Raw genomic sequence first — 23,439 nt, forward strand, 5'->3', positions numbered from 1 at the left:
CTTAGCACAGACTGATGGTCTCTAGAGTGGAAATGGTCACAAGGCACCTGCCGGTGGTCCTTCTAATCCAGGGGTGTCCAAACTTCGTAATTTGGAGACTTGTGGATTTCATGTCCTGAATTGCTCAGCCAGCCATGCTGTTGAAGTCCACAAGTCTTATAGTTGCCCAGTTTGGAGACCTCTGGATTTGGCCATCAGCTCCCCAAAGCGGAGAGTTAGCGCTTCTTCACGTAACCTCTGGCCTCTTCCTCTCTTCTTCTGCATCTTCAACATCTAGTCCTCCCTCTGAAGCCAGGATCTCCTCTCAACTCATCTCTCCTGTCCATTTCACTCCCTCCAAAGTTCCTAGAAAAAGACTTATGGGTCCATGCTTGGCAGTGGCCACTTCTGGGACCAAGGAGAGGCCCTCTGCCTGAAGCCCCCCCCCCGCCCTCCAAGTCAAAGTTCAGCTGCTTCTCTCAAGTCTTGGATGCCTGTTGGCATCTCCACTCCTTTGGAAGCAACTTCTCCAGGCTTGGAGGCAGCTGCTTTGTCTTTGAAAGCCTTCCTGCTTAGCCCAGTGTTTTCTCAACCTCGGCCACTTTAAGAGGCATGGACTTCAACTCCCAGAATTCCCCAGCCAGTTCTGTTGGGGAATTCTGGGAGTTTGAAGTCCATGCCTCTTAAAGTGGCCGAGATTGAGAAATGCTGGTCTAGGTTCTCCTGGAGAAAACCTGCACAGCTTAGAAGAGCTCCAAGGGGTCAACTGAGGCCACCAGAATAATTCCATTTTCCTTGCTTTGACCCAAAGGTTCTTCTCAGCAAATGCAGGACAAATTATTCACAAATTCAGCTGGAAATGCTCAGAGTGCACCCATTTCTCTTCATTTTTTTTGTAGACATGGACCCTTTTTTGCAAGATGTTTTTTCCTCCAGTGGCACAAATAAGGCTTAAGAAAGTCTAAAACAGTTGCCCAGGCCCCCTTTATGCGCACAGCGGGCTCTTCCGGCTATTCTGGGGCTTCAAAGTGGAGACAGAAAAGTCCTCAACTCACAACGGAGGCCAACATTTTTATGGCTAAGCGAGACAGTCCTTAAGTGAGTTTTGCCCCATTTTACAAGCTTCCCTGTTCAGTAACGTGGTTGTTAAGTGAATCCGTCTCCGCCCCTTGACTTGGCTTGCCAGAAGGTTGCAAAAGGGGCCCATGGGACCCTGGGGCGCTACGACCGTCGTAAATGTGAGTCAGTTGTCAATTTTGATCACGTGACCACGGGAAATGCTGTAATGGTTGTGTGAAAAACTCTCGAAATCACTTTTTTCAGTGGCGGTGAAACTCTGAACAGCCACTAAACGAACATCATAAGTCGAGGACTACCTGTATCATAAGTGTAAACGATTTGAAACGAAACAGGCCCATCCCCCATCCCTTTCGAGACCCGCTTGGGTGAGTGAGGGCAGCCACTGCCATCTGGCCTGAGTTCGAATCCCGGGAGCGTTGGGTTGGTTTCTGCAAGGACCCGCCGTCCGTCCGTCTCTCATGCCCTCAATCCCTTGGGCTCCTGGGATTTACACGCATTTACCATTAGCGCGTCATTAATACCCAGATGTTTTCAGCGCGAAGGAAATATTAATGAAGGGTTGAGCCCTTAAAGGCAGCCTGTGTGAGGCCTCCAGGTCCTTGGAGAAAACCCCTGGGCACGAGGGAGGAGGAGGAGGAGCAGGAAGTGGGGGCTTCTGGTGAGGGGGAGATAAGGTTGGTCAAAGGGGAAGGGCCCCTCCCTTGGAGTCAGATCCTCCTAGCCAAGGGGCGGCTGACCTTTTCGTTGTTGGGTGTCAAAATGCGCGTGTGATAGCACACTGGCACCCATAATGCAAAGTGCGCCCCCACATGTGCATGCATGCACACGCACACACGCTCCCCTCCAAGCACGTCGCACTGCTCGCCTCTAAGCTTGGCTTGGTATTTCCTCCGGGGGGGGGGAGGCCATTTCCACCTCCCCAGGCTCTGGAGGCTTTCCTGAAGCCTGGGAAGGGGGGAGGGAATGGCCTTTCTTGGCCCCCTGGAAGCCCCAAAACCAGCTGGCCTGCATGTGCGTGCAGATATGGCTCCGCCTGGCACCTGTGGTATGGGTGCCATAGATTTGCCATCACGGTCCTAGCCCCATGCAATTTTTTAATGCGGTGTCCCTGTGAAAATGTCTGGGTCCCATTCTCACATTAAGATCATGGCAGCTTTGAATCACCTTTTGGGGTGCTGAGGAGAGCAGCCAGGATGATGAGGGGATTGGAGGCTTAAACATACCATGAATGGTTGCAAGAACTGGGCCTGGCTGGTCTAGGGAAGAGAAGAACCAGCGGGGACAGGAGAGCATCTTCCACTACTTGAGGGGCTTCCACAGAGAGGAGTTAGGGGGTCAAGCTATTTTCCAAAGCCCCCGAAGGCCAGACAGGGAACAAGGGATGGAAATGGATCCAAGGAGAGATTCAATCTGGAAATAAGGAGAAACTTTCTGACAATGAGACCAGCAATCAACCCATGGAACAGAAGTTGCCTTTGGAGGTTGCGGGAGCTTCATCCCCGGAGGCTTTCAAGAAGAGACTGGACTGCCATCTCTCAGGGTCTCCTGCTTGGGCAGGGGGTTGGACTAGATGACCTATAAGGTCCCTTCCAACTCTGTTAATCTGTTAAAACATATTTTCCTGTCTGCAAAGTGTGTGAAATCTGCCAAACCTTTCCCCCACCTCCCCACCCCTGCATTGGGGAAGGTTGAGGGCTCCATGGCCTGGGAAGAGGAGCAGCGGAGGCAGGTGAGGGGTAATTGGGGCTGGGGCCAGAGGGGTCCAGACCAGGGGCTTCCCCCCCCACCAACGGCCAAGGACTGAAGGACGGAAGCTGGGAGGGGCATCAACTCAGCTGTGGGAAAAGCCCAAAGAATCCACTGAGAATCTTCCTTGGCTGCCTGGGGAATTCTGGGGATATTCCTCCCTCTTCAAGTGGCCAAGATTGTGAAGCCTTGGCTTAAGCTAACAAGCTATTCAGAAATATCTCTTCTACACCTCTCCCTGCTGGCACTGATGATGTTCCCTAATTGGGTTGTGAAATGTCGCAGCAAGCAAGCTACGATGACAAAACCAAGTCCTCCTCCTCCTCCTCTCTGTCCCATCCTCCTCCTTCCTCCTGCCTGCAAAGCTCCCTCCCTCCCAGCACTGTTAACGTTACCTGGTTGGGTAATAAAATGTCTGCAAGAAAACAACCGAGCTCAGAGGGCACCAAGTCCAACCCTGAGGCACCAATATTCTCTTTTACTGAAACAGCTTCCAGCTGCCAAATGTGACATCCAGAATCCAGAAGCAGCAGGAGACGGAAACTGAGAACCGGCTTTCTCCAGATCAAGTCCAGGTTCAATTCTCGAATGCCAGGTTGAGAAACAGGCCTGGAGGCCCCCTTGTCCTTCATCCCTCTGAGATGCAGACACCCCCCTGCAAGACTGCGCCCCCCCATCAGCAAGGGGGTGTGTTTTTGGGTCACATAAACATAAGTGCAATTGCACAAAATTGGAAAATGGAAAAAAATCCCTTCAGAGGGAGAGGTGATTAAGAAAATATTAGATTGTGCAGAAATGAATAGATTAACATTGGTAATAAAAGGGAAGGGAGAATCGGAGTATTATAATACATGGGGGAGATTCTATCGCTGGATAGAAAATGAATAGAGGCAAAAAGAGATATGAAGTTAAAGAAATTGGGAAGGAAAGCAGGGAAGGAGCTGAATTGAAATCTAATTGAAATGGAAAGGTAAATGGACAGATAAAAATGTATTAAAAATGATAGTAAACGTTAACTATGATGACACAAAAAGTTGTAAGATGATGACGCACTGATTAATGATGCAAGATTTGCCAAATAAAAAGATTATTTTTTAAAAAAACATAAGTGCAATAAAATCTCCACCCAATGGCTCCAGGGCAGCTTAAGCAGGAAAAAAAATATCCCACATTCTTGTCCAAAATATCGGAGGCCTGCGTTGCTCCTGGAAAATAGATGGCATCGTGACCACATTGCCGCTGTCGCCATCTTGACTTTTTTGACTTAGCCCGGCTGACACGGCCGCCCCCAACATCCTTGTGCCCAAATCCTATCCTTTGTGGACAATTCTCCCCCCCCCCCACGACGACCCCTCTTCCCGCAGACGGCTAAGATGGAAAGCAGAAAGAGGGAGCTTCCCCCACAGTTGTAATGAAATGGTCACATTTAATGAGTGTCTTCTCTGCTGGACTCCCCTCCCCTTCCGGTGTGTGTGTGTGTGTGTTTGTGTGTTTGTGTGCACGTTGAGTCTTAAAATCTTTATGTACATCTATAAAAAGTCCAAAGACAGCGAACGTTCGAGGCCTGGGTGGGCGTAGGGGGGCCTTAACGGTCTTAAATGCTGCACCCCAACAGAGGAGAGGGGTCAGAAGTGGGTCTGGGGCAGGAGAGAAGGGGAGCATTACAAAACAGGGGTTTGGGGGGGGGGAGTAGGGTGAACTGGCGGGGGATCGGTGGGGTGTCTCGGCTTAGTTACAGACCCCCCACCCCACCCAGTGTGGATCCCACCCTCCAACCCCCCACCCACCCCTGGTAATAAGAGCAGTAGAGAAACCCCCAATTCGTGTATAAACTGAACGGACTCCGTTACAAAGAGGGGGGGGGACGTCGGGGTTGGTCCAGGAACAGCCCCCATCTTTCGGTGACGATGGTGTCAGTGCAGGCAGAAAAAGACCCCCCCTCTCCACCATGGAAGTCTTGGGGTCCCCAGAGAGGGTCTTGGGGGGGGGGGCTACCCACAACTTCCTTGTTTTGCTCGGCCGAGGCTCATCCTCTCACAGTTCAGAAGAGGGGAGACCTCCCAGCTCCGTGTGGCCCCCGTGTGGCCCCCGGTCAGAGCTGCCCCATCCACACGCTGGAGGGTCCTGCTTGGCGGCCGAAGGAAGCATCTTTGGCTTGGTGGCTTAGCTGTATGATCCGAGCCCAAGGCCCGGGGGGGTGGGGGGGCTCCTCCCTGGCGCGCTGCGGAGGGCGGCTTCCTCGTGTCCCCACCGGCCGGCCATCGCCTGGTACGAAGAGGTCCTTGGCTCCGTCCGGGGCAGGTTGTGGTGGGTGGGCGAGAGCGGAGGGGGGGGATCCGGGGATGCCTGGCTCTCCGAGGACTCGTCCTTCCAGGAAGCGAGGAAGCCATGGGGGGAAGCAGAGACAACCATCAGCAAAACAGAGGGGAGGACCAGGCGGTCGGGCGGGTGAGGGTGGGGGCTTCCCAAGGGACCCCAAGGCCGGAAGGAGGACGAGAGGAGGAAAGGATGCCTCGGTGCCAGGCTGGGGAACATGGGCCTTTTCCTTTTTGCAAACATTTGTTTTTATTTTTTGTGACATATTTAAAATTCTTTTGTAAACAAAGTCCGGTTCCCCAACTTTAACATTCTCACCTGCGTGCATAATTCATTTTGCGTTATATTTCCATTTCCAATTTTAGCCGTGTTATTTTCTTCCCCTGTTTTCCACCTTAGACTCAATTTTTTCTTAACACCTAGACAATGTCATTATTTATCCCTTCAGAAATAAACCAAATTTGCCATTTCATTTTCCATCTATTTTCCACAGGTAAGATATATCTTCGAACTCAGCTTTTCATATAATAAAGCACTTTACTTAATTCGTTTCCACAATTAATAATGTTGATATAATTCCCTCCCATCCTAATTAGATACATATCATTACCGGGATTAACATATTTCATTTCATTCTACTAATCCCCTGTTCCTAGATTCTTTTTTCCCCTTTTTATATGTCTTATGTCTTTTCTCCTGAATCTTTTCTATCTCTCTTCCATGGATTGTTTGGTTAACCCTCCCCAGGATTTCTCCTTTCCGCTTCCTACTATTTCTCTCTTCATTTTTGGCTCATTCCTTTTTTGGATACCATTTCGAACATGGGCTGTTTTAAAAGGGACCCTCGGATGCTGGGTTTTTTTTTTTTGGGGGGGGGGGGGAGTCCTACGGTGGTTATTTCTGACCTGGGCAACAACGGGACACAAACTTTGCCGGAAGTCCCGGGATAAACGGCAGGAAGTCCTTGGCTGATAACCACAATTGAGCACAACGTTTTTGTTGTGAAGCGAGATGTTGGTGAAGGGAGTTTTGCCCCGTTTTGTGACCTTTCTGGCCAAAGAAGTGAATCACTGCAGTGGTTAAGTTAGGCACGTGGTTGTTAAGTAAATCAAGCTTCCCCCATTGGCCTTGTTGGTCCGAAGGACACAAAAGGGGATCACATGATTCCGGAGCCCTGCGACCGTCGTAAATATGAGTCAGCTGTCAAGCATCTGAATTTGGATCAGGTGGCCATGGGGATGCTGCAAAGGTCGTAAGTGTGAAAAACGGTCATAAGTCCCTGTTTCTAGTGCTGTTCTAACTTTTACCAGTTATTAAATGAAGGATTGTTAAGGCGAGGACCGGCTGCATAATGAAATCTCTAGCCCCAAAGACAATCCGAATTCACAGCAACAATCATTGGACGCTAAGCAGAGTCGAGAGCATCTGCACATGGGCTGAGGAGTCCTTCCAGCATTCTGTTCTGACCGAGGCGTCTCGAGAGCCTGAAGCCAACTCCTGGTCCCGACAAAAACCCCTTTCGTTAATTGACTCTGAATTCTGCTCCTTCACATCCAGCAAAGTCTTTCAAGGGAGGATTTATGGTCACAGACCTCATCTGGCTTGGAGAGCTGCCAGGCCGATCTCTGCAAAACTTGGCCAGGAGTCTCGGAGAGTCACCAACCAATGAAGCGAACTAATTGTTTCCTGCAAGCTCCACTCCCCCTTCGCTCCTCTTTTACTTCCTCTGGGAGGGGCCATTCATTGTCCACCTGTGGCCTTACTCCCAAGTCGACCCCTGTTCTTTAGCTCTTCCCATTGTCTGGCAACTCTGCGCATGCACACACTGGGAACAGGCTCCAGCTGTTCCTCTGCCTCACTGATCTCCGACTCCGAAGGCAGCTGATAACTGTCGGATGGTCCTGCCCTCCCCTCTGCTTCCGACACAGAGCCCTGATCAGAGCCTTCCCCAGACTCCAGAACTGGCCCAGGTTCCTCCCCAGCCCTCCTCACTCTCCGAATCTGCTGCCAGTTGTGCTGGCCACTGGTGGGCCACAAGACATTTAAGCACAAGCTGTGACAGCCAACGAAGGACCCCAGAGCCCAGGAACTGCCCTAGTGACCCTCTAACCCTTCATTATTCCCAGATGCCCTGAAACCCCTTCATGCAGGGGTCTCCAACCCTGGTCACTTTACGACTTGGGGACCTTAACTCTGGGAATTCTGGGAGAGGAAGACTACAAGTCCCAAGGTTGCTAAGGTTGGAGACCCCTGCCTTAGTGGATTTAGCCCTGCCACATCTGTAGGGCTCCCAAGAGACCTGGAGGTCGCCAGGAGATGATTCCACAGCGGTCTTCCTCCGGCTCAGCTTTCCAGCTCTTGGGGATCACAGATCTCCAAATGAAGAGCTGCCCCCAATTAGAGAAGAGAGAAGGTTCAGCCATGGGGCCTCCAGATGGGGCTGGGCTGGGCGGCAACCAGTGGGGGTCCCTCAGGTGGATAAAGGGATGAGGAGAGAAAGCCACTGAGGTGACCTTGGAAAGCAAGGTGGGGACCGACCCAGAGGGGACTCCTGGAGAAGGCAGGCAGGCTGTGGAAGCCACCTATGATGTTCTTCTACCTTGCGTTCCTCTTGGAGTGGAAGGAGAACATGAAGGACTAGGGGTGCGGGGGAGACTCCTGGAGGCTTTCCAGAGGTGATGAGGACATCCTTCAATAGGTGGGGAGGACATTTTATCAGGAATGCATGCTGGAAGGTCAAGATGATGGTGACCTCACAATAGAAGCTCCACTTCCTGTGGACTTATTATCTTTCCTTTGGGGATCTATTTTTGGAGGATATCCTCCTCAAAGAGCTCCCCTCCCCCGCTTATCTTGGCTGTTGTAGACACCATCACCACCACTATATGAAAACCGGCTCCGTCAAAAGACGGCCATTTTGATTCTGAATGTCAGTGGCAGGATCTACGGATGTCATGCAGCCATCGGCGGTTCCTTCCTGACGTGGCCCCCTCTTCTCTTTGCATCCGACCTTCTCGGTCTGTCCTTGAACCCTCTCCCCACCCTGGGAAAACTCTTGTTAGATGAGATACTCACTAGATTAAGAGAAGGGCAAATGCCACCAAGGCCAGACCTGGGACCACAGAAGGTGACACGGCTTCATCTCTGCTTTGTTCCTCTGAGTCGTAGATCCTGGTGGTGGGGGGTACCTCGAATGTGGAGGTGCTGCTGCTGGTGGTCTCTGCAGGGAGGAAAAGAGGATACAGTTTCAGGATTACTTTTTTTAACAGAGGAACGACGGAGAGTGTTTTAACAAACCACAATCCTGTTTCATTTGGTGGCAGCAGCGCCTAAGATAGAAAGCCCCTACAGAGAGTGGTGAGGACAACGGAGAATATTATAGGAAGCTCCCTTCCCGTTATTCAGGATGCTGCTTATAAGAGCTATGAGCTAAGAGCTCAAAGCATTGTTAGAGACCCCCAGACACCCACTTTAAGGTCTGATTCGGTTGCTCCCCTCTGGGAGGGGGTTTCGAAGGATTTCTAGCAGGACTTTCAGATTCTTTAACAGTTTTGTTGCCTAGGCCATGTACGTCCATGTACATCTCGCCATACATCCAAACTAGTCTGTGTGGTTCCTCCGTGTCATAGAATATATGTGGGTATAACTTTGAATTTATTTATTTTGTCATGTTTATGTAGTGTATATTGGAGGTAGTGACCCTTTGAGGCCTGTATGCAATTTTTCATTTTTGTGTATGGTTTAGTGTATACATTCAAAGTAATTATTCTATTCTATTCCATATTTCTATTCTGTTCTCTATTCATTCCATATTCCTATCCTATCCTATCCTATTTCATATTCCTATTCTAGTCTTTCTACTCTATTCTATTTTATTCTGTTCTCTATTCATTCCATATTCCTATCCTATCCTATCCTATTTCATATTCCTATTATATTCTTTCTATTCTATTCTATTCTATTCTATTCTATTCTATTCTATTCTATTCTATTCTATTCTATTCTATTCCTATTCTACTCTATTCTATTCTACTCTATTCTGTGTTCCATTCTGTTCTGTTCTCTATTCATTGCATATTCCTATCCTATCCTATTCCATATTCCATATTCCATATTCCATATTCCATATTCCATATTCCATATTCCATATTCCATATTCCATATTCCATTTCTATTCTATTCTATTCTATTCTATTCTATTCTATTCTATTCTATTCTATTCTATTCTATTCTATTCTATTCTATTCCATTCTACTATTCTAATCTATTCTTTCCATTCTATTCTCTATTAATTCCATATTCCATATTCCTATTCTATTCTATATTCTTATTCTTTTCAATTCCATTCCAGGATCTGAAGGTCAAATTTGGGGGTTTTGTGGCTCCCAACCCCAAGTCAACCCCTGCAGCTCCATGCAGAAGAACCAAGGATGGATTTTGCAGCTGGAGGGATTTTGCAGCTGGAGGGAGGCCGGGCGTTGAGCGGGGGGGGGGGATGACGGGGTTTTTAGACTTTGCTGTCCCTCCGACTGCAGCCTTTTAGTCAAGACCCCGACCCCAATAGGGCATCAAGTGGTCCCAAGCTCAGGAGCACCGCAAGGCATCATCTCCATGGCCCCAAGGACCTGTGGTAGATCTGAGCACCACCAGGAGCCTCTTCACTCAAAGGCTCAAGGGCAGCAAGACAATTGGGGGGGTGTTCTGGTTGTGCCCCCTTTCGTCTTGGTGGGCATCTTCCTTCTGGCCCAGAAATATGACCTCACTGGGATTGGGGCTCCCTTCAGGGAAATGTCTGGGGACCTCAAGATTGAGACCGTGCCAGGGTCTGCGACCGGAAGTCTAATTTTTTAATATGGTATCTCTTCAGTTGGCACCTTTGGCGCTGCAAAGTTACAACTGCATTGTGTTAGGACCTGAGGCTTGCAAGGAACTGGGCATGTCTAGTTTAATGGAAAGAAGGACCAGGGGAGACATGATAGCATCTTCCAATATCTCAGGGGTTGCCACAAAGAAGAGGGACTGCAGTTCTGCAGTTCAAATCTCACCGGCTCAGGGTTGACTCAGCCTTCCATCCTTCCGAGGTGGGTGAAATGAGGACCCGGATTGTTGTTGGGGGCAATATGCTGATTCTGTAAACCCCTTAGAGAGGGCTGGAAGCCCTATGAAGCGGTATATAAGTCTAACTGCTATTGCTATTGCTAAGAAGCAATGGGTGGAAACTAATCCAGGAGAGAAGGAACTTAGAATTGAGGAGAAATTTCCTGGCAGTTAGAACAATTAATCAGAGGAACAGAAGTTGCCTGCAGAGGTTGTGGGTGCTTCATCACTGGAGGTTTTCAAGAACCATTTGTTAAAAATTGTATAGTGTCTCTCCCCTGCTTGAGCAGGGGGTTGGACTAGAAGACCTCCAAGGTCCCTTCCAACTTACTATGAGCGCACCCGCTTGTCTGTATATATCCCTCCCATTATTTTCTAGAGGGAACTCTTTTTATTGTACACTGCTAAATAAACAATAAATAGATTTATTTTGGGGTTCTGTACACTGCTAAACAAGCCCATAATTGGATTTATTCTGGGCTTCTGCATTGGATTCTGCATGAACAGCAAGCAGCAACCGAGTTGGCCAAAATGTCCTGGGCAAATACAACCCCAAGTAGGAACAATTTAACAAAGTTCCCACAAGGAACTTAAAAAGGCTTCTGTGCATTTATGAATGTCCTGAAGAAAAGATAGGAGAGAGAGGCATTAATTAGCAGCTATTTCCAGCCCCCCCCCCCCAAAATCACCGGTTCCCTTGTTGGTAAAGGAAAAGGCAACCTTCCCCCCCCCCCCCGCCTTAACTGCTAACGGCTGGTTTGCATCTGTTTCAAAACAAACTTCCTCACTTAGTGCCCTAAAGTTGCGTGTTCCTCTTCTGCCTGAATGGGCTTCCTGCACTTAAGGGGCTAATGAAACCGTGCCTGAATTCACCACGATTTAGGGTGGAAAGAGCAGCAGGAAAACGTTGTGTTTCTGGTTTGTGCTCAAAGAGCCACCAGGGGGCAGCAAAGCACCACTGAAAACGCCCCCTAAGGCCACCATCGATCTCTTCTTGCTTTTAGAGGCAATTGGTGCTTTTCACCCAGACCCAGTTTGACCCCCAGTTTGGTACAGACGGGACACCAGCTTTCTCCTCTGCTGGCATCCTTCGGCTCGGAGAGGTTGCCCAGCTCTCGGCTGCGTTTTGCTGGCCTCGCTTCAGGCAGGGGGTTCTTGGATTAGGACCCAGAACATAGAAGAATAGCAACAGCCCTGAGACTTCACAGTGCTTTGCAGTCCTCTCTAAGCGGTTTTATCTCCCCCCCCCCCCGATGATCCAGGTCCTCATTTTAGCAACCTTGGAAGGATGGAAGGCTGAGTCAACCTTCAGCCGGTCAGGATCGAACTGCTGGCAGTGGTTTAGGTTGAGGTTTATTGGACCTATATGGCGGCCTTCTCCCAAGGGACTCAGGGCGGCCGTACAGCATAAAAACACATATTACAAAAGTTAAAAAAAAGATTAAATAGAATATCCAACCCCCCCAAAAGACATTTACAATGAGATTTAGAAATTAAATTAAAGTTAACAATTAAAATTAATAATTTATTTTATTCAGGCCAGGCCGGCTTGCTGGAAAAGCCAACTTTTTACTCCCAGGAGGAGGCCCAGATTGCGGGCCCTCTCTGAGGGGGCTAAAATTTCTCCCCCTGTCATCAAAGATGGAACAAGATGCACAAATCGGGATGACGGAGACCACAGCCACTCCGTCTTGGAGGGATTGAGCCTGAGCCTGCTCCTCCCCATCCAGATCCGCACAGCCTCCAGGCATCGGGACATCACGTCGAGGGCATCGTTTGGGTGGTTTGGGGTAGAGATGAAAAGTTGGGTATCATCAGCATATTGATGATACCGTACCCCCAAACCACGGATGATCTCACCCAGTGGTTTCATATATATATGTTGAATAGAACGGGTGAGAGAACTGACTCCTGGGGCACCCCACAAGTGACGCACCTCGGGGTCGATCCCTGCCCTCCAGTCAACACGAACTGCGACCGATCCGACAGGTAGGAGGAGAACCACCGTAAAACGGTGCCCCCCACTCCCAACCCCCCCGAGTCGTTGCAGTAGGATACCACGGTCGATGGTATCGAAAGCCATCCTGGGCAGTGTTAGCTGTCCTGCCTTCTGGTGCTTTGGAGAATAGGTTGATCCCCACTTCTTTGTGGCAGCCTCTCAAATACTGGAAGGCTGCTATCACGTGTCCCCCCCAGTCCTTCTCTTCCCTAGAGAAGCCAGGAACAATCCTTGCAACTGCTCATCGCATGTTTTCGCCTCCGGGCCCCCTAACCCTCTTAACTGTACTTCTCTGCACTTTTTCCAGAGTCTCAAGATGTTCTTTCTGTATTGCAGTGACCGGATGCACGATTCCAAGTGTGGCCTCACGAGTTTAGTTTAGTTTAGTTTAGTTTTAGTTTTATTAGAATTTGTAGGCCGCCCTTTTCTCTGAGGGGACTCAGGGCGGCTCACATAAAACTGGGAAGGGGGGGGAATACAAACATCAAGATAGAGACATATCATAAAATGGTAGGCAACATACATTCATCATTCGGGAGGGGTAACTATCCTTATCCCCAGGCCTGACGGGCGAGCCAGTTCTTCAAGGCTATGCGGAAGGCCCGGACGGTGGAGAGGGTACGAATCTCCACGGGGAGCTCGTTCCAAAGGGTCGGGGCTACTGCTGAGAAGGCCCTCCTCCTTGTGGTTGCCAGCCGACACTGGCTGGCCGATGGAATACGGAGGAGGCCCAGTCTGTGTGATCTTATTGGTCGCAGGGAGGTGATTGGCAGAAGGCGGTCTCTCAAGTATCCAGATCCACTGCCATGTAGGGCTTTATGGGTGATTAATAGCACCTTGAAGCGCATCCGGAGATCGACAGGCAGCCAGCGCAGCTCGCGGAGGATAGGTGTTATGCGGGTGAATCGAGGTGCACCCGCAATCACTCGCGCGGCTGCGTTCTGCACTAGCTGAAGTCGCCGGATGCTCTTCAAGGGCAGCCCCATGTAGAGCACATTGCAGTATTCCAGCCTGGAGATCACAAGGGCCCGAGTGACTGTTGTGAGAGTCTCCCGATTCAGGTAGGGTCGCAACTGGCGCACCAGGCGAACCTGGGCGAATGCCCCCCTGGTCACAGCCGTTAGGTAGTGTGGGGTTGCGATAGGCTGCCTCTGAATATGGAGGTTCCACTTGTGTAGCCTGACACCGCCTTGTGCGTCATGACTCACGAGGGAGTCTCCCTGCCCCCCCCCGCCAGCCCTTCGCACCACCCAGCCAAGATTGTAAGCTGGTTCTCCGGCCCTTCACCTGCTCCTTGGGCTTCGGTGGTGAGATGCTTCGGCTCCTCGGTCCAGGGTGTGGCATGGACGGCCACGCTCCAGTCGCTCCAGGTGCCGATCTCGTTGTCCTTGGCGGCCACCTGGATGATGTACTCTTTCCTGCGTAGGCGTCAGTGATGATGGTGGGAGGTCCCATCGGAGAGCTCCACCTGTGGGGGTGAGAAGAGAGGGATTGTGGGAAAAGGGGGGGTCTCAAGAAGATCTCAGCCCTCTGGAGGCTCCACCCACCCATGACAACCTCAAATGTTGGAGATCCCTTCCAAGGGAAGCCCCCTGAACTCCTCCACTGGCTTTCCACAACAGGGGTCTTCAAAGTTGGCCTCTTTAAGACTTGTGGACTTCGACTCCCAGAATCCCCCAGCCAGCATGTCCAGAGGGGTCCAATCGGGGCAACGTTTAAAACTTGTGGACTTCAACTCCCAGAATTGGGCCTTCTTCATTCATACATTGACTGACAGGACCACAGGCTGTTGGAATCAAGCGGATATCCCCCAAACACCCGTGTAACATCAATTTGTGCCCTCGTTGGGTGTGGTGGTGGCACCCCCCCCCGAGGGATTCTACGGAAGATTGAGAGAGGCACTAAATGCAAAACCCGGGAGGAAGAATGTGGCGGCCCAAATGTGTGAATATTGAGAAATGAAAGAAGATGATCCAGAAATGAATCTGGATGGACCAAAGCAGTCATGCAGGAGATTGGCTAATATAATTTTGCAAAGAGACTCAAAGAAGGAATGACCTAATTAAGGATAATATTTGGTGCTTAGGGCTGGCGTGGGGGGGTCCTTGGTCCTCTCTGAGCTTCCTTGTTTTTCTGCCAGAGGTTTCATAATCCAAACTAGGTAACCTCATCGGTGCTAGGGATAGGATTAGCACTGAGGATGTTACCTAGCGAGGTAGCGAAACGTCTGCCAGAAAACAAGCCATCCCAGAGGCTACCAAGGACCCCTCAAGAGAGTCTCTGTGCCAGCAGCACCTGCTTCAAACAACATCACCAGACGCACAACAGAAAGCAGGAAACAGGGCTGAGACAACCTGGCCAAGCAGGAAGCTTCCAGATGAAGGTTTTGGAACCAGCCCTCAAGGCTGGTCCCTGTCATACAGGTGGAACTTAGAAAATTAAAAAAAGAGGAGATATAAGATTGGTGTATCCGCTTCACTCAACTTACTCAAAGGAGAACCTCTGGGAGGAATAATTAACATTGTGGAAAGCGAGGCAGGAAAGGGACCCCCAACAATACCTTCAATATTTGAGGCACCTGAGTGTAGAACAAGAAGCAACGGATGGAAACTAAACAAGGAGAGAAGCAACTTGGAACTCAGGAGGAGTTTCCTAACGGTTAGGACAATTAAGCGGTGGAACGGCTTCCCTCCAGAGGCTGAGGGTTGCTCCATCCCTGGAGGCTTTCAAGAAGAGACTGGGCAGCCATTTAGGGTCTCCTGCTTGAGCAGGGGGCTGGACTAGAAGACCTCCAAGGTCCCTCCAGCTCTATTCTACTCTAAACAGGGAAAGGCTCTGCCGAAGTCCTCCCAAAGAGGACGGTCATCCGACCGAAGCGTTTGTGTGCCGAAAGGATATTAGGAACCGGCGGAAAATGAGGCATGACAGCTGATAGTCCGGCTGTCAAACGGAGGAGCTCCCGGCCGAGAGGAAGGAAGCCCTTCAACGGTTGGGCTCTGAGGGGGAAGAGACAGTTCAATTGCTGGCAAAGCAACATCCATAAACAAGACTCGACACGCGCCGTGGTTGTGGTTCGCCCCCCCCCCCCGCCCCCCAATTCGGCTGCTTCCAAGCTTCCCATGACCCAGCGGAGATTCTTTGGACAGGACTGTCTGTCACTAACAGCTTCCTCCGCTCCTGGTGAGTTGATGCTTCTGTCAACAGAGATGCTCTTCTTCTTCTAGCCACCTGCTCCTCTTTCTCCATTGTCTCCCCGTCTGCAAAGCTGCCCTTCCCTTGGACCCCGCTTTGCACCAGAGGAGATCCAGGACAGTCTGCAGAACAGGGAGGGTTAATCTTTCGGATGCCCAGGGTCCAATCGTGCGCGTGAATGCACGTGTGGGTGCCCCAACCCCCAAAATGCAATGCGAGCACCCCTACGCCTCCACACACATTTCCTGTGCATGCGCCATCCCCCTTCCGTGTGCCCTGCCCCCCGTTCTGGCTTCCAGGTTGGTGCAGGAGTGTTGTAATATAGTTCCTTGTGTAGGCCTAGCAGTCACCCATGGCCCAGTGGATAACAGGGCATGCAGAGCCACGCTGAACCACACAGGAGAAAACAAACTCCATAACATCCTGATAGTGCATAATATAACATCCTGGGATGTGCCCTACCAATGACGCCCAGGATTTGACCATATATAGACAGAACTTCCCTGAGCAGTAGATTAGAAATTGTACTTTGACAGGCTGTTTTTAACCACATGCTGATTGCTCCTCCTGCCTTTGTCCTATCTCAATAAAAGGGGCTCTCAGACCCCCAATCTGGGTTGCTCCATCCCGAGAAAGATCGTGTCCTGTCTTTTCTTCACATTGGCCTCATGGACGACCCACGGGAACATCACACAGGAGGCTTTTTAGGCCCAAAACGGGGCGTGGGGAGGCCTCGCAACCTCCGCAGTTTCTCCCCAGCGCACCCGGGCTTTCTCCTGCATTTCTGCCACAGGGAGGCACCAGTGGAGGGTGGAACCTGTGGAGATTGGGGAAGGCGCAGGCGGCAGGAATGCAGGAGAGAGCTGGGGCGCACTGGGGGGGGGGGAGGAAACGGCAGAGATTGGGGAAGGCCCCGCCCCTGGGCATGCGCAGCAGAGACCCAAAGACCAGCTGGCCGGAGGGAGGTGCGCAGGCATGCGCGGTGGAGCTGGGCTGGGGAGATGGCTGGCATGGCTGCAGAGAGGGCTCTGATAGGTTTGCCGTCACAGCCGTATAAGGACTAAATATCGGGAAGGCTCCAGCGGGACTTTCTCTAGCCCAGTGTTTCTCAACCTTGGCAACTTGAAGATGTCCGGACTTCAACTCCCAGAATTCCCCAGCCAGCATTCGCTGGCTGGGGAATTCTGGGAGTTGAAGTCCGGACATCTTCAAGTTGCCAAGGTTGAGAAACACTGGTCTAGCCAAAAGATGCCATTAAAAAGCCTCCGCTTTCCTTAGCTGCAGCCCACGGATTGGACCCCCCCCCCAAAGCAGATGCTTTTTAATAACATGTGTTGCTCGGAAAAGGGGCCAACAGGCTCCTGATCCTCACAGGCCCACAATATCTCAGCATGGGAGGGTGGTTTCGGGGAGCTGCCACTGGTTTGAATTGATCTAGTGTGGAATGATTTAATGTGCCTAATATTTGGTCCTCGCCTGTCATGGTGGGTTATGGTCCACTGGCGGCCTGCGAAGTTGGTAGCAGAGTCAGACAGTGAGGAGAATTGGAGAGGAAGCTGGGCCAGTTCTGGAGTCTGGGGAAGGCTCGGACGAGGGCTCTGCGTTGGAGGCAGAGAGGGGGCCAGGGCTGTCTGACAGTTATCAGCTGCCTTCAGAGTCAGACATCAGTGAGGCAGAAGAACAGCTGGAGCATGTTCCCAGTGTGCGCATGCGCAGAGCTGTCAGAAGTTAAGACAAAAGGGGCAACTTGGGAGTAAGGCTTGGAGATGATTGGCCCCTCCCATAAGACATAAAGGAGGAGCAAAGGGATGGGAGCCTTTGCAGGAAGCAACTTTTAAAAAATCAATTCATATATACATTCACAATTATATGATCTCATAATTGTTATTAATAATATGTATTTATAACAATTTTTCCCTACAGTTGACAAAATACTTGAAGATTGCTTTTTTAACATCCATAAACCATCTTATCTTACAACGGTCCTACTTCTTCTTCCCTCCCTCCCTCTTTCCTTCCCTCGTTTCTTCTCTCCTTCTCTCCTTCCTTCCCTCCTTCCTTCCCTCCTTCCTTCCCCCTTCCCTCCCTCCTTTCTTCTCTCTTCTCTCCTTCCCCCCTTCCTTCTCTCCTACATTCCTTCCTTCCCTCCTTTCTTCTCTCCTTCTCTCCTTCCTTCCCTCCTTTCTTCTCTCCTTCTCTCCTTCCTTCCCTCCTTCCTTCCCTCCTTGCTTCCCTCCCTTCTTCTTACCCCCCTTTCTTCTCTTTCTTCTCTCCTTCCTTCCTTCCTCCTCTCCTTTCCCTTCTCTCCTTCCCCTGCAGGAAGCAACTTTGTTCATTCTGGTCGGTTCAAGCTTGAAAAGTTCTGTTGGACTCTGTGCTCCCTTTGGCCTTGCAAAACTGATTGGCAGTTAGGTCTCTGGCAGCGGTTCAAGGGAGAGAAAGGCGGCTCCTTATCAGCCTTACCCTGAAAGACTGGGGCAACTCCAGAATCATTGTGGGCTGTGAATGAACAGACTTCACCGCCGTTTAAATTAAACAGAGTTTTGGGGACTAAGTTTGTGATTTAGGTTTTCTGGGGAAGCCTCGGTCAGAACACGCCGTTTCTCCCCAAGTGAAGGCACATTTGTACTTCATCTTCCCTGGGGGGTCCATGAAGACAAAGTTTCTGCTTACCACAATGCAAAGAAAGATGTCCAGACCCCAGGAAAGAGTTCACGGAAGAGCCACAGGGATGATCCAAGGGCTGGAAGCGGAATTGTGTGGTTAAGGGAACTAGGTATGTGTGGCCTAAGGAAGAGAAGGCTTAGGGGGGCTTCATCACGGGAGGCTTTCAAAAAGAGATCGGAGAAACGTTTCTCTGGTATAATGGTATAAAGGTTCCTGCCTTAGGCAGGGGGTTGGACTAGATGACCTCCAAGGTACCTTCTAGCCCAGGGATTCTGTAAGTCTGCTGGAACTCCAATTTCTTCCCCATCAAACTGAAAGGGCATTGCATTGCCTGTTGGCCTAATAGCAGCTCCCTCCCCCACAATCAATAATATTTGGGGAGGAATGGGAAGAAGAGGGGAAGGGTAAAGGGGAGGAAGGGGAAGGAGAGAAGGGAAAGGAGAGGAGGGAGGAAGGAAGGAAAGAGAAGAAAGGGGGTAGGAAGGAGGGAGGGAAGGAGGGAGGGAAGCAAGGAAGGAAGGAGAGAAGGAGAGAAGAAAGGAGGGAAGGAAGGAGAGAAGGAGAGAAGAAAGGAGGGAATGTAGGAGTGAAGGAAGGGAAGAAGGAGGAAAGGAAGGGGGAAAGGAAGGAGAAAAGAAAGGAGGGAAGGAAGGAGGGAAGGAAGGAGGGAAGGAGAGAAGGAGGGAAGGGGAAGGAGGGAGGGAAGGAAGGGGAGTAGGAGAGAAGAAACGAGGGAAGGAAAGAGGGAGGGAGGGAAGAAGAAGTACGACCGTTGTAAGATAAGATGGATCTATGGGATGGTAAGAAAGCAATCTTCAAGTATATTGTCAACTGTAGGGAAAAATTGTTATAAATACATATTATTAATAACCAAACAAAAAAATTTGAGCATTCAGTGTTCGGTAGCCAGCCTTGCAGCTCAGAAAAGATTGGGGTGGGGGGAGGGAGGCACAGGACAATGGGCAGATTGAGCAACGTTGCCCCAGGTCCTCCTGCAAGCAGGGAACGTTTTGCTCCGGAGGTTTCAGAGCAGGAGGCCGCTCTGCGAAAGGAAGAGGGGACGAGCAGGATGATCCGTGCAGAAGAGGCAGGCAGACAGGAGATCAGATAGCGGAAGAGAGGACGGATAATGGAGAGGCCAAGTACAGGCAGGGCTTATCTTTCGCTTTGTCGAGTGGAGGCCTGACTGCTTGGAGTGTGTGACAGACTGTGGGATAAAGGGAGACTAATAGAGGCACCCAAACCTCCGAGGCGCTGTGAGAAAACAAACAAACGAAAAAAATCAGCCTGGGGAAACTTTCGGAATTGAGAAGGGAGGGAGGTTAGCGGGGGAATTGTCCCCATTATCTCTTTAATATTGTTTGGAGAATCTACCATAAGAGGGAGAGGGAGAAGATGGAGGTCTGAGCTGCACAATAAACTGTCTTAAGACACCAGTTGGTGAGGCCAACAGACACTTATCCAAGTGAAAACGGGAGGGGGGGAAATGGGGTGATGGTTAAATATTAAAGAGGACGAGGCGAATGTTCTCCAGCACACTTTGTAAACTTCGGCAAGCGCAGATGGCGGATAGTTAAGTGTTCCGACCTCCCTTCTTCACTCGTTCAAAGACGACAGGCAGACAGACTTAAAAGGAAATAACTTCATCAGTCCTCGGCTCAGACTGTCTGCGAGCCCAAAATAAACATAAATAAAGTCTCTGGCAAGAAGATAACGGAATGCAAAAACAAAGATCTCTTACGGCCAAACCGGGTGTACAGAAAGAAAGCAGATCACTTCTCCAAGTGCCTCTTTGAATCAGGGTTACAGAAAGCGAATCACTTATCCAAGTGCCTCTCACAAACAAACCACGACCGATGAACGATGAACGTTGACTCCTGCAACCAGCTTCGTGGCACCATCAGTCCTTTTATCTCCAGAAGATGCCACTAAGGAGCCCCAGCTGCATTGTTATTCCTGCATCCCGACTCAACTCACAGCAAACTTCTGCTGAGTCACAACAGTTAAGACTGCAGGACGAATAATTACAACCAGCAGCAATCCGGGAAGACCCCTATATTGCACGGGTCACAAGGAGGGCTGGGAGAATATCTGCAGACCCCTCACATCCGAACCTTGACAATTTGAAGTCCTGGGGACTTCAACTCCCAGAATCCCCCAGCCAGCATAGCTGGCTGGGGAATTCTGGGAGTTGAAGTCCCCAGGACTTCAAGTTGCCAAGGTTGAGAAACACTGGTCTAGTTTAACGAACAGAAGGACCAGGGGGGGACAGGATAGCAGCCTTCCAGTATTTGAGGGGCTGCCCCAAAGAAGAGGGCGTCAAACTGTTCTCCAAAGCAGGCAGGAGAAGAGGCAATGGATGGAAACTAATCAAGGAGAGAAGCAACCTAGAATTAAGGAGAAACTTCCAGACAGGGAGGACAATTAACCAGTTGAACGGAAGTTGTCTTCATAATTTGTGGATGCTCCATCACTGGAAGTTCTCAAGAAGAGCCTGAAATGTTACAGGCTCTCCTGCTTGAGCAGGGGGCTGGACTAGAAGACCTCCAGGCGGCCCGTCCAGCTGTATTCTGAATTCCAGGACCAGCCAGGGCCCAGAAGTGCTCTTGATATCCGTTCTGAGCTCAAAACAAACCCAGGAAAAGAAACTCCATGTAGATATTTCAGTAGGATTCCTCTGAAGCTCCTGGGGTTTAGGGGAGCAGCCGTTCCTGCTTCCTCTCTGCTTGGTGGTTCCCCGAGATACGGAAGAGTGGAGATGGATTGGCCTCCACAGCCCCATGCCTCCATCTCGACTTTTCCCTCTTGCCATAAGCTCCTCCACCCTGGCAACCCCTCTCCTCTCTAGCACTGATGAGGTTACCTAGTTGGGTCATGAAACGTCTGCAAGAAAATAGCCAAGTAGAGAGAGCACCAAGGACTCCACAGTTCTCATCCTGCTCCTGCTCCTGCTCCTCCTCCTCCTCTTCCTCCTCCTCCTCCTCCTCTCCACAAACATCACTCCCTTCTAGCACTGATGATGTTACCTAGTTGGGTCATGAAACATCTGCAAGAAAATAGCCAAGTAGAGAGAGCACCAAGGACTCCACAGTTCAACCCTGAGCTACAGATATTCTCCTGCATTGGATCTGACCTCTTCAGAGAAATTCCCCGCCCTCTTCTTGAACCCACCGGCTGACCCCTCTTCCTCTGCCACATTTCCCCTTTAGCAAGGTGGATCCTCCTCATGAGGGATCCTGCAGCCTCTGGTGCCCTGCTTGAGGTGAATAGCAATAGCAATAGTTAGACTTATATACCGCTTCATGGGGCTTTCAGCCCTCTCTAAGCGGTTTACAGAGTCAGCAGATCGCCCCCAACAACAATCCGGGTCCTCATTTCACCCACCTTGGAAGGATGGAAGGCTGAGTCAACCCTGAGCGGGTGAGATTAGAACCGCTGAACTGCAGATAACAGTCAGCTGAAGTGGCCTGCAGTGCTGCACTCTAACCACTGTGCCACCTCGGCTCTCCCCCCCCACCCCCGTTCCTCTTTCCGGGCAGTGGCAGGTGAGTGAGGGTCCTGGGGTGGGGGTGGGCTGAACAGCTGCGTGATTGGCAACAGGTGTGGGAGCCAGGATGCAAAGATTGGGGAGGGGGGCAGAGGGGAAAAGGGGGCCGAGTTAACCAAAGGAGCCTGGAAAATAGAAACAGGCTATTAGGGATCCATTAGCCTGAGATATCCAGTTGCATCCTAGGTAATCCATTAAAGCCAACATCGGAGTGCATTAGGAAGCCCCCTCAGCTCTGGGAGCAGGAGGGGGAAGCTGGGGCAATCTGGCTTGAATTACAAAGTTAAAAGCCCGGGGAAAAAAGAAAAATAAACGATGCCCTAAATATTTAATGCCGGGTGTTTGAGGAGACGGAACAGGGAAGTCTGCCCGGGGGCAGGGAAGGGAAATTGGGAGGCAGAAGCAAAGGCCCAGAAGCCCCCCACACACCTCTCCGAGTGGTGGAAGCCAAGAGCCAGCCTGCCCCCTCCGGGTGCCCAATGCCCAAGGGCTGGGGGGGGAGTGGGGGGCTCTGAAGAAGTATTGGGATGGGGGGCACTTCCATCATCCACCCAATGCACAAAGGACCCTATGGAAGCGATGGGGGATCCAGTTTGTCCCAAAGGGGCTTCGTTCCAGGGGGCTTCCTTGTTTTTCTTTGAAGGCGTTTCGTTTCCCATCCGAGAAGCTTCCTCTGCTCTGACTGGGTGGCCGGTGGGGAAGGGAAGGGTTGATGCTCCTTGCAGACAGGGGGGGAGGGTGGGGGAGGAGGGGGGTGTCACTCACGTGCTGCCACTGGTCGATGATGAGCGGTCGGTATCTCAGGAAGAACTTGAGGGGGAAGGAGTCCGGGTCCGGCCAGGAGGAAGGGTACTGCCAGGTCACCAGCAGCCTCCGGGCGTTGTTGGAGATGGGTTTCGCAATCACATTTTCGGGGGGTCTGGTTTTACTGTCGGGGGAAGCGAAAGAGAAGGAGAAAAACGTGGTGAGAGGCTCGGGTGCCTCCCTTAAGAGCCCAACTTTTCAAAAGTTTTATTTCTTTTAAGGCAAACATTTCATCATTCCTCAATCAGTAAAACATCGAAGTACAATTTCTTGTATATCAAAATAATTCTAGTTTACCACCAAATTCTTGTCTAGCCTAATACTAGACAAGAATACCTAATACTCTAGCCCAGCTTTTAATACCTTTTCTTTTAAAAAAGTTTTTTATTAGATGAACATTAAGAACATTGGACCCAGGGCGACGTTTCTGGCACAAACGTTTCCACGCAGTGATTGGAGCTTACAACAACTACATTTTATATCCATTACATAGGAATGTGTGTCCATTAATCCCTTCTTTTATCTGGTTCCTAACCATGCAAATACATATCTGATTCCTACCCATCACACCTTCTTCATACCATATTTTCCCTTCTTAACTCGTCTGCATTTTTCTGTCCTGACCTTTTCCCCTCGTTTCTAACCATTGGTATCATTTATCCCAGATTTCCTGATATTCCATCTTTAAGGAGGAATTTCCTGACAGTGAGAGCAATCAATCTGTGGAAGAGAAGTTGCCTTCGGAAGTTGTGGGAGCTTCATCCCTGGAGGCTTTCAGGAAGAGACTGGACTGGCATCTGTTAGAGATGGTGTAGGGTCTGCTTGGATGGGAGGGTTGGACTAGATGACCTACAAGGTCTCCCCTGCCCCCTGGAGGCCCTCTGGGGGCCAGAAATGGCCCGTTTTCCGACTTCTAGTGCTCCCTGAAGCCACCGGAGAGCAAAAAACAGCTCAATGCACCAACTGGAAGTCTGTTCCCGAACTTCTAGTTTGCACGTGGGTCATTTCAGGG

At 50.5% G+C, this 23,439-nt stretch overlaps 1 protein-coding gene across 1 annotated transcript in view; it reads right to left on the minus strand.

Annotated features, from left to right (window-relative positions):
- Positions 1-8,195: 8,195 nt before the first annotated feature.
- Positions 8,196-23,439, minus strand: part of CNTFR (ciliary neurotrophic factor receptor) — a 308,133-nt gene continuing 292,889 nt past the window's right edge. Inside the window, 3 exon segments of the mRNA XM_087715259.1 lie at positions 8,196-8,341; positions 13,505-13,685; positions 22,389-22,551. Coding sequence (XP_087571385.1) covers positions 8,196-8,341; positions 13,505-13,685; positions 22,389-22,551 — 490 coding nt within the window.

This window comes from Thamnophis sirtalis, unplaced genomic scaffold, assembly GCF_051295495.1.
Source record: "Thamnophis sirtalis isolate CommonGarterSnake01/CBP01778 unplaced genomic scaffold, rThaSir2_p1.2 scaffold_5, whole genome shotgun sequence".
Classification (NCBI taxonomy): Eukaryota; Metazoa; Chordata; class Lepidosauria; order Squamata; family Natricidae; genus Thamnophis; species Thamnophis sirtalis.